The sequence below is a fragment of the Etheostoma spectabile genome, chromosome 5 (genome assembly GCF_008692095.1).
Source record: "Etheostoma spectabile isolate EspeVRDwgs_2016 chromosome 5, UIUC_Espe_1.0, whole genome shotgun sequence".
In the NCBI taxonomy this organism is placed as follows: Eukaryota; Metazoa; Chordata; class Actinopteri; order Perciformes; family Percidae; genus Etheostoma; species Etheostoma spectabile.
The window spans coordinates 21,130,992-21,141,892 of NC_045737.1; the positions used below are offsets into that span (position 1 = coordinate 21,130,992).

General features: G+C 39.7%; 1 protein-coding gene across 1 annotated transcript; it reads right to left on the reverse strand.

Moving 5' to 3' along the window:
• Window positions 1–7,086: 7,086 nt before the first annotated feature.
• pcna (proliferating cell nuclear antigen) lies at window positions 7,087–10,286 on the reverse strand. Its single transcript, XM_032515985.1, has 6 exons — window positions 9,841–10,286; window positions 8,741–8,838; window positions 8,555–8,622; window positions 8,268–8,462; window positions 7,723–7,846; window positions 7,087–7,633 (listed from the first exon to the last, which is right to left on the reverse strand). The coding sequence occupies exons 1-6, from the start codon at window positions 10,059–10,061 to the stop codon at window positions 7,557–7,559; spliced, it is 783 nt and encodes a 260-aa protein (XP_032371876.1). The 5' UTR covers window positions 10,062–10,286; the 3' UTR covers window positions 7,087–7,556.
• Window positions 10,287–10,901: the final 615 nt, after the last annotated feature.

Genomic DNA, 10,901 nt, shown 5'->3' on the forward strand with positions numbered 1-10,901 from the left:
CACACACACACACACACACACACACACACACACACACACACAGCAGCAGCAGCTAGTGAGCCCCTCAGAAGGATTTCATGTTTCTATGGAGAAGAATGTCTATTTTTAGGAACGATATAAATAGATCTTTCTGTAGCTCCAAGGCTTGCATTCATTTCTGAATGTGCCCAGCAGCCTTTACTCTTTATTTTTTTAATATCTGCGTGTGCGTGTGTGGACTTGTTTCTCAAAACCACACATCCAAAGATTCATCTGCTATCCTCCTGAGTGTGCTAATGAATGTCAGACACATGTGGACGATGAGCGGCAATTTGTCTCAGTAACATTGTTGCCGAGGTGTATGGTCTCAGAGCACACTGACACTCACAGAGGGAAAAGGAAAACTGCCTGAGTGTCACTGGTAATTGGTTGTCATATTCATCAATATTCGTTTTACTGTCCTCCTTGGACCAATAAAAGCACAAAAAGCATCACGATAACAACCATCTCTCCACAGAGAGGAATACTGCTTCGTGGAGCTGGATAACGTCCTCTCCTGAGCACGAGACAAACCAAAATGAAGCTGATGTTTTATATTAGGATACAAACAGCAACAGTGGTTTCAGGAAGGTGACACAAACGAGAAGAGGGACACCAGCTTTTTAGTGTGAAGGTTGGGTGGGGGTGAGACAGGGAGCAACTTCGTAGCCGTGGAAACAGTTGCTAAGTAGCGAACCGAGCCATCCCCTGGACGAAGAGGGACAGAGATGTGATTGTGACAGGAGGCAAAGTGCAGGAAAGGAGGAATTATTTTTTATAAAATGTTTAGAATTTAAGAGGGAAAATCAGTAAGTTGGTTGTTTTTTAACATCATTTAATCCTGCAAGGTATCTCACAGTAGTAATACCCTGCAGTGTCCAGTAGGGGTGGGGGAAAAAATCGATACAGCATAGTATCGCGATATTTCCCGTGGCGATACTGTATCATACACAACACCAAGTATCGATTTTTTATTATTTAAACTGCACATGAGAATTTAACTTTTTGGTAGTAGATAATCAATCATTTGCTTCTTCCGTCCACTAGATGGCGCTGTTTGTTTTCTGGTGAGGTCAGCGGGGTGACTGTCAGCGTGCAGGAGAGGTAGACAAAATAAACATGGCAGCGTCAGAGAGAGAAATCAGAAATGCACAGTCGCATTTAAATCAAGTGTTTGGAACTTTTTCGGATTTTTAACAAGGAGGGGACAACTGAGATGGATATGAGACATGCGATTTGCAAGAGTGTCGTATGCAAAAAAATACTCAGGGAATACCACCACAGGGCTCATCTTACACGCCACCATCCAGAGTTAGCGTTAGCCGAGGACGTAAAGCTAATGCTAACCAGCTCCGCCGAAAAACCAACCAACACTGGACACACTTAGCTTGACAAAGCTACCTCCAAATTCAGAGCGAGCGAAGAAAATAACTCAAGCCATCGCCTGCTTCATGTGCAAAGACCTGCGTCCATACAACGTTGTGGAAAATGAGGGATTTTGTCACTTGCTAAAAACACTGGAACCAAGGTACGTAACTCCGTCGCGCCGCTTTTTCACGGATACAGCCGTGCCCGAGCTCTACAGAGAAGTTAAACTCAAAGTTCAGGAAAGTTTAAAAACAGCAGAACGTGTTGCATTGACTTGTGATGCATCCACCTTAATTAAATGCAAACAGTTCAGTTTGCCAGTTGTCATTTATGACACATCATGAAAGTGTTTGTTGTTAGTCAGCTTGACAGTCACATTTTACAGCAATAACATCCACGTGAGATGAACAAACAGATGTTGACGATATTTTCCTTTGGGGACAAAATAATGAAGTTGGAAAAAGTAATAAAGTACAATATATCGCAGAATATCGCAATATGTTTAAAATCGCAATAATATCGTATCGTGACCCAAGTATCGTGATAATATCGTATCGTGGTGCCTCTGGTGATTCCCACCCCTAGTGTCCAGTGTAAACCATGAATCTCCAACAGAGCTGCAACTAACACTCCTTTCATTATCCATTAATCGTTGCATTATTTTATCAATAACTCATTTAGTCTATACAAAATATCTTAACCATCACATTGTCTCAAAGCCCAAGTTGTTTTGTCAACTCAACAGCCTCAAACTCAAAATACTTGGTTTACTATTGAAAAGGATGAAGAAAAGCAGCAAATCGACGTTTGAGAAACTGGATTGACAGTTATTTTTCTGATGACCGACTAGGAAATTAATCGTTTTAGCTAGATTTAAAATTTTCCACCGAAGGTAAAGGGTGTGAGGTGCACCTTTATGGTTTGAGAACATTAAAAAACTTCTACAGTTAAATAAACCATTTTAAACCCTTGTTGGTTATCTGGAAAATACAGAGGTTTTGATGACAGTTTTCTTAACAACATAACAATGAACATATGCAATGAATTGTAATATCTGTGCAAGTTAAAAAAAGAAAATTAAGAATAAAGTACACAGTATTTTTTGCATCAAAACATTATGAATATCTTTCACCTAAGCAGTACAACATAAGTTGCAGTTTGTCTTTATGTTTTCATTTGGATCACCACTCACTAAATATATTGGCGTGCAAGTACAACTTTCAATTGTCACTGAGAACATGTCAAAATCGACTCCCATGTTGACTATTAGTCCCAACTGTACAAATGACAGTCAAGTGTGACTCCCAAGCTACAACACGCTCCACCATCTCTGCCCTTCCCTTCCCTTCCCTTCCCCCTGTCAGCATAGCCTTGTCCATTTCCCTCGCTGCTGTGAAATCTGACTGAGAGAAAAAAAGGGACAAGCCATTAATATGCTAATCCCTGCGGAGCATAGTCAGATAAATGTGTGTGTCAACTAGTGAGGCACGCTGTGTAAAATCAAAGCTCAGGGAAAAGGGTGGAGAAGAGTGATATTAATGTTTTGTGGTTGTATGTATAAAAAATAAAGTGGTGTGCTTGTGGAGAAGGAATCCCCGCATCCATACGCCACAAAGAATAGAAATTGTTTGCAATAGAAAGACTGAAATATGCAACACAGTGGTTTAAAGCAGGTGGATCACGAAGCACATGTGGGACTGCCATATCCATGCCATGTGAGGACTTGCTCACTCTGTGCTGGCATCAATAATCGATGCAAGTCGCTCTTGTGGAGAGACAGCAGAGCACTGAGGGCTTATGTAAGAGTGTGTCAGGTCTGAGGGCTGGGTTGGAATCATCCAGGATTTGACTGACTGACAAAACACAAACAAGGCCGTGCACATAAACCTGTTGACGGTGGAGAAACAAAGAGGCATCCATTCTGCAGCATCTATATGTACTTTTCAAATGGGTTTGAAAGATGTCTCCAGGCGTTTCCTCACTAACCTGAGGGATGATAAGTACAACCTGCTCTCTACTCTGTCACAGTAAACGTTCCACGCTCAGTACACTCCCCCTGCCTCGCAGAGAAAGCCCGCCAGCGAGAGGGTTTCATACTGCTCCCCTTATCTCCCCGGCCAAAATCCCCTGCCTCCAGAAAGCAATTTAAAGGCCAGACAGAGACAGAGGAGCAAGAAGAGAGAGAGAGAGACAGGAATGCAGCCTCATGATAACACTGTAGAGATCAGTTTCACTTGAATGCAACAGGCTACATCCAGTGTAAGCTCACAACAAAGCATTGCAATATGAAGGAAGGAATTATTAATAATTGCTTGAATTTTATTTTTTTTTGAGATTATGATTCTTAGTTTATCGAAGAAAGTCTGAAACACTGCTGAGAGCCTGGTGAAACTAATGTTTTCATGCAACCGATCAGGATCACACAATAATGTCTGATGAAATTGATGTTTAAAGTAACTTGTGGACGGATTGGCATTGTTTCGTAACTTTGGGAGGACTTTGGTACACTTCTGTTTATTTTTTTAGTGTACTATTATTTTGATTAACTCATCAACCAATTATTCAGTTATTTAAATGGCGTACTGGACACAGAACCAAAGGGCCAATGGGCACTAAACCAGAGTTTCAGTCCTTTTCCGTCAGTTTTTTCCGTTAATTCTTTTGGCCACTTGCTTTGCGTTAGTTATACGAACCCTAATTTAAACTCCTAAACCAGCTAGACCTAAACAACTTTAGAAGGGATAGTTACAATTGTTTGAGGTCTTCTGATTTTACTACACAACATTCTGTGATACTTTGATATATTTAAATACTTGAGGGCCATTTGGAAGAAATCTAAATGGTTAGTTATAATTTAACTGCATCTCTGTTTGGTATATTTTGTCATTACTTTTGTGACCTTGCCCCTTGACTTGTTTGGGTACAATTGATTTAGCATTTGGGCTCTGTTATTTGTCTCAACTTGCTTTGAAAACTCTGTAATATCTGATATATGCTACCAGCTGTCATTTAAGATAACATGTTTTCAGCTGTAAGAGATAGAAAGTATTTTCCCATTAAGTGATTAAAACATTTTTGTCATCCTAAAAACCATATAGTGCTATCATGTGTCTTTTTATATCATATATCTTCTCTTAATGCCGTTGTATTTCACGTCAGATTGCCTTGTTGTGAACTGATGCTATGCAAATTAACTTGATTTACCCTTTGTTTATGTAATACCGCTCTGTGTTGTGTTCAGCTGCTTGAATAGGCAGATGAGAAAAAGAAAAAAAAAATCACAGATAAACAGTTCACTGCACTTGATAACGTTCACGGTTGAAGATTGAATGATAATAACCAACTTTTGAATGAGATATTTATCTTAAATATATAAAGATATTGAAAATGAATTAAAGTAAAAAATACAAAAACAAGGATTTACAGTAATATCAAGTCAGCATGAAAGAAAAGTTATGCTACGTTTCAACCTTGACACAACCTTCTGCATGTAGCTCTGACATAAAGACATATTGTCTGAGTGGCCTGATATGCTCTATGAAATATAACCCATAATTACACCTCTGAAATTATTCATCATAATGAAGCATGTCTAAAATTGCAGTATGAAATTGTGGCCAATTCAGAAGCGGAAACCCCAGTCAGGTTAAACCCTCGTTGCGATGTTCCAGGAACTAATTAATCTTAACATGGGTGGCAGTAGGTAATTAAATATTGAAGCATCTTAAATGGCTGCACCATCGCTTTGCTTCATCGGTCACTTCCTGAAATGACAGTCCCATCTCTTTTCTCAGCTCTGCCTCTAAGAACATGCACTTCTCTTATCTGGAAGAGTGGCTCTGATCTGGTGAATCCATGGCTGCAGTACATTGTGTTTTAGAAAGTGTTTAAGAACATTTCAAAACCAGTAAAGCTGGTGACGGCTTAGTGTGGATTAGGATAACTCCAACAGACGGTAATATAAAATACATTAAGTATTTGGCATAGCTGAATGCACAAAAAAGAACTTAAATCCTGTTCTCCTATTGAACAGGTGCAAACCCTATATAGCAAATGCACTTTAATGTTCCTCTGGCTTGGGATTACACTGGCAGGCAATCTACTATGAAGTCATAATCTGCTGTCAATGGTCCGCTGTTTGTTCCTCAGGCAGCTTTATTCAACCAGGACAGTCAAAATCTGATTTCCTTTCTAAAACCCTTTTGTAGAGCAACCGTTACTGCGTCCGGAGCTCAGCGCCACCCAAGACGATTGTGATTGGTTTGTAACAACCAATTGGTTGTTACACAACCCTAGAGCATTTTTTCTCCTAACTTGGAATCTACGTGTGGAGGAACCAGACCTTAATCCACAGCGCTGTGGAGCTGTAGGTCTGCAACGAGAGACTACCATAAACAGGATGGTGGTTTCCATCTTCTCATATATTCCCCCCCCCCCAAAAAAAATGTGAAACTATTCTCTTAAACAGACCAAAAAAAAAAAAGTCTTAAATTTGACAAGTAGCAGTACATACCAGCTGGTTTATTTCTATTTCTGTTACATTACCTCACCAGACACTCTGCTCTGTATACAGTAGGGAGCTTCAGACTGGAGCCAGATGTGGCTGTCAATCAGATTAAAGCTTTGAGGATTAAAACTGATTCTACACTACCTACTGCCCTAAAACACATCAACCGGCTGTAGACAGACTTGTGTCTCTTAGGTATTTGCGGCTGCATGTTAAGTGATCAGGTTAATATTTAACAGTTGTATTCAGTTTGCCCACTGACCTGCATAGAAACAGGCCTGAAGCTGCCAGACTCCAACCAATGACAGCAGCAGCAAGGATCTAATGCACATGGCCTGTCCTTGACACAGACTAACAGTCATGTAGTTTATCAATATGATGTAATTGACAGGTGCTTTCCATCATGGTGAACTAAATAAAAATAATCCACATCTATTGTGATTTGTTCCACTTTTTGCCCTTTTGGGGAAAATTGCTACATGGCAATTAAGAGTACATTTCTTCAGAATATATGCTTTAACAAATATGACCAGACAACTTTCTCCCTTCCACAAAAAAAAAACCAAAAGTATAAGAGCACCGCCTAGTGGCTAAACCTCGTTACTGCTGCAGAAGTGTGAGTAAGTACATTTACTGCTGTACAGTAGTTAAGTACAATGTTGAATTAACTATACTTAACTTACTTTATACTTCACTATATTACTGAGGGAGATATTTGACTTCATTTGATTACAGCTATAGCCACTAGTTATTTTTCAGATTAATACATTAAAAGAAACACTGAATTGTTAGCAGTTCCAGACACATTTTACCCTCTAAATGCCTTGTTTGAGGTCCCAAGAGTTAAAAACATCAATTTTCAGCCTAAAAAAAAAGAAGCAGCAAATAGGAAAGCAACAGCTGGTGGTTGCTTAGAAACAAAAGGTTTACAGTCAGACACAGGTAAGACGACTAGAGCCAAATGTAGGATTCATTGCTATACGTTTCAGTACATTCAACTCCACAAATGCTACAGTGGCATTACTTAATTTAATGGAAATACTTCCTACTATGACTCCCTTCCATACACATTCTGGGATAGTTTTAGACTGCCCTGTAATGTCAAGTACAAAAGCAAATGAGATTTATCTCAAACATGAATCACTTTGTAGGCACAGAACAAGCATGTTTTTGTCCACAAACGTCAGAAGCACAAATGTAATCATTTATTTTGGACTGAATCAATGAATACAAAAACATTTGGGGTTGTCTGACAGTGGGAAACCACAGGAAGTATTTACAAATGCATTATCTACAAGGAATGGGATAATTGAAATCTGCTTTCCCATAACGGGCAAACAGAACGAGAGACACAGAAGCGGCGCAAACAAGTGCTGGAATTTCGCCGGTGGCATCTGAACCAATGCCAGCCGCTTTGAACACAAAGAGTCGAGCACAGAAGGTTTATCACATCACACAGATGGCATCATGCGTTGGACAGATGACGGTTTATAAAAGTTGACACTACACCTCCTGCTGTGAATCTCATTGGAGAGGAGATCAGAAACCCCAGACAAAGTGATCATCCACCACCACAAGATCACCTCAGCTCTTTAATCACTCAGGACAAGTCACAGTTGTCTGCTTTTCTCGATTCTTCCTTTTTGATCCATTATATTATTTCTTAGGAAGCTTCTTCGTCGATCTTGGGTGCCAAGTAGTATTTGACGTGTCCCATGTCGGCAATCTTGTACTCCACCACTGTAAAAGACAAAAAAAAAAATTAAAAATCCAGTTAGGGCAGTTTCTGTAAACATGTTAAGAATCCAATCAAAGACTATGGCGCTTACCGAGAGGAATATCTGCGGACATGCTAAGGGTGACGGTCTTGGACAGCGGCGTTGCCTTGGTGAAGAAGTTCAGGTAGTTGAGAGCAAAGATCAGCTGGACGGGTTCATTCATCTCAATAGTAACCTAAAAACAGAAAGTAAGGGGAATTGTCAAGTGTTACGTGTGCCATCACAACAATTAAAATCAAGTAGGGCTGCACGCAAAACCTTTTCATTGTCCATTATTCTAATCGTATTTTTGAGCAGCCCAAGGTGGCATTATTATATCTTGATCAAGAAACTGTAATTAATGTATGATTAGCATTTTGCTAAAGAAAAAAAAAAAAAAAAAAAAAAAAAAGATTTACAGTCAATTAAATAATCATGGTAAATCCTAATCCTCATTTCTGGGGACAAAAGCATTAAATCAGAAAACCTTTTTGCAAATAAGAAATCATCTTATGGTAAAATCAATGCAAACATCAATTGCTAGACTACTAAAAAGCCAAACTAATTGAATTGCTGATGATGTAAGCACCCTTTAACTTGATAAAACTAATACTCACTGCCTCATCCTCTTTGTCTACGTTGCTGGTCTGGGACAGCTTGACATTTCCTGTGCCCAGTTCTCCTGAGGCGGAAAACTTGACTCCGTCCTTGGCACAGGAGATCATGACTGCATCACCAATCTGGGACAGGTCTCGGCAGATACGAGCAAACTCCCCAGAGGGCATCTTCACCACACAGCTGTACTCCTGTTCCTACAGGGAGACAGGCAGACATGTCAGGTACAATGTGGGGAAAAAAGTATGTTGGCCCCCAAAAAGAACAGGACTGGGGAAAAATTACTTACTGGAATACCAAGCTGCTCCACATCAAGGTCCATCAACTTCATCTCATAATCTGAAACTTTCTCCTGGTCTGTAAGAGTGAGGGGAAAAGAAGAAAAAGGAGGTAAATAAGACCTATAATGAAGAAACCGAGCTAAGCAGCATCTGGTTCATTTTATTCTGCGTTAATGTCAACAACTCAAACTTACTAAGAGTCTCAAACACAAGTGCAAGAGTGTCTGCATTGTCTTCTGCTCTGAGGGTGATGATGTCTTCGTTTCCTGCACACTTCAGGATTTTTGACATACTGTGTGAGAGTGATGGGGAGGGGGTTACATTTTTTTCTAAACATAGAAAATACACTGAAATGTGATGCTAAAACATTGAATTGTTTAACATAAAGAAATGTACAATTTCAATGGAGTAATCAGTTGCATACAGTGTTTAACAAAATATATTTTCATTGTCAACCAGTCGTCCAATTATTATCCGAATTAACAGGATGAGATTCTTTTAAAGGAAAAAAAAACAGTATTCTAAAACAAGTAGTTTTCTGTCCATGGACTGACTTCATTGTTTCAGCTTTAATTCATTGTTCCCAATTACATCTGCCTTATATTATTAAGTTTAAAATACATTTACTGCATTAAAGTATGTAAGCATGTGGGTTTCACATAAGGAAATGCTGTGACATCAAAGGCTCAGTAACTAAAATCACCCAGAGCACCGGTGTTATGTTACAAAGAGACAGCAGTGAAACGGAAGTGGAAGTTCCCGGGTTTAACAACAATTCCCGCCTGAAGAATTTGGCGCTCAAGTGACGTTGCTACGTGAAGCGCGTCTGCTGTCAATGACACTGCGCCAAAATATAATTTATACACAAAACAAAAGTTTTTAACTAACGTTGAACCAATGGACCTAAAGTAAATAACACTGTGGAAGCGGCGACAGTAAAGAGTAAAGTATATTATAGTATAGTGTAGTGACATGCCCGGGCAAGTATGCCAAGATGGCCACCCTTTTTGTAAGCTTCAAACACAAACCATTAATTTATGTTAACAAAAGTCACTGACGTGACCGTAGGCAACGTTACGAGTTTACGATGCGCATAAAACGCGCAGACAAACCAAACCTCAGCTGTTTTTCCATCGATTTTAGCGTCGGCCGAACTTTGCCAACTCGACCTGACTAGCTAGCTAAGTCCGCAGATGGTTAAGTTATCTGCGAGCTAACAACCTTAATGCCGCAAGAGATTTACAAACAATATGAATGATCTAGCTATGCATGTGTAACGTCATGTCTGCTTCACCTGCTGAGGTTGACTCCCATGGCGAGGTTTCTGTCGCAGCGGTACGAGTCGAAGCCGTCATGCCGCAGGGTGAGCTGGACCAGGGAGACATGGGAAGAGTCCATGCTCTGCAGGGAGATGCCAGACGAGCTGACGTCCCAGCAGGCTTCTGTGATCAGATCCTTCAGAGCCTCCAGCACCTTCTTCAGGATGGATCCCTGGACCAGGCGTGCCTCAAACATGGTTGCTGTGAAGTTTTAAGTATGCGAAGATTGAAACGAAGAACTTTTTGTGTCGACTTTAGCGTCTATCCGTCAAAATGAAGGCCGCGGTTTGAGTTATCGCCGAGCTTAAGAAAAGAGACCGTTCTAGAGGTGCAGTTTCTTTGTTGGTGGCCAGCTGAAGTGCAGCACGCAGCTTCCTTTCAAACACTTAAGGGAAGGTTTGTGCTGTAAGCGCGCGCTAACGTCGGGTTTTAGTAACTCGGTGCTTTGCGTCATTTCCGTATCCGTTGACGTAACCTCCCTGTCAAACTCATAGGTCGAGCTCGAGCTATGTTGTCCTATGATGCTGTTTTTATATAAATTGTATTTTATTGACAAAGAACAGTTATGTAGCCAGTATGTATACATTCAAAAAGTCAAAACCAGAGGTGCATATATATATAAAATACATAAAAGTAAAAAAAAAAAAAAAGTGTAGCGCAAATAAAGTCAAATGTATCACCGGTACAATTTTTTTTTTTATCAAACACAATTCCAGTCTTATTTGCCTTCTTGTTCTTAATGCCTCTTATATTGTTGCTGTATTGGTGCATTTCTTGAAAGAAATGTTAAAAAAATGGTTTGGAGTCCGCCCATTTCTTCTTGTGAATTTTCCCAATAACAAGATTAATTTAATAAAATAACATCTTTATCCTTCTCAATGCCTTCAAAGCAAATCAGAATATCTTTATCCTTAAATTGAATTGATTGCCCTGTGTTTCGTCTGATAAAATGTTGAACATCAATCCAAAATATTTCAGTATACATATAATGTAAGAAAAGTTCTTTTGCTGGATATATTTTATGCAGAATTTTAAA

Excerpts from the sequence above, each read along its gene's own strand:
- pcna (XM_032515985.1), bottom strand. The coding sequence starts at position 10,061 with ATGTTTGAGGCACGCCTGGTCCAGGGATCCATCCTGAAGAAGGTGCTG. Across the intron at positions 8,839-9,840 it reads ATGGGAGTCAACCTCAGCAG|TATGTCAAAAATCCTGAAGT; the intron begins GTGAAGCAGACA and ends ACTCTCACACAG. Across the intron at positions 7,634-7,722 it reads GTCCGCAGATATTCCTCTCG|TGGTGGAGTACAAGATTGCC; the intron begins GTAAGCGCCATA and ends TGTCTTTTACAG.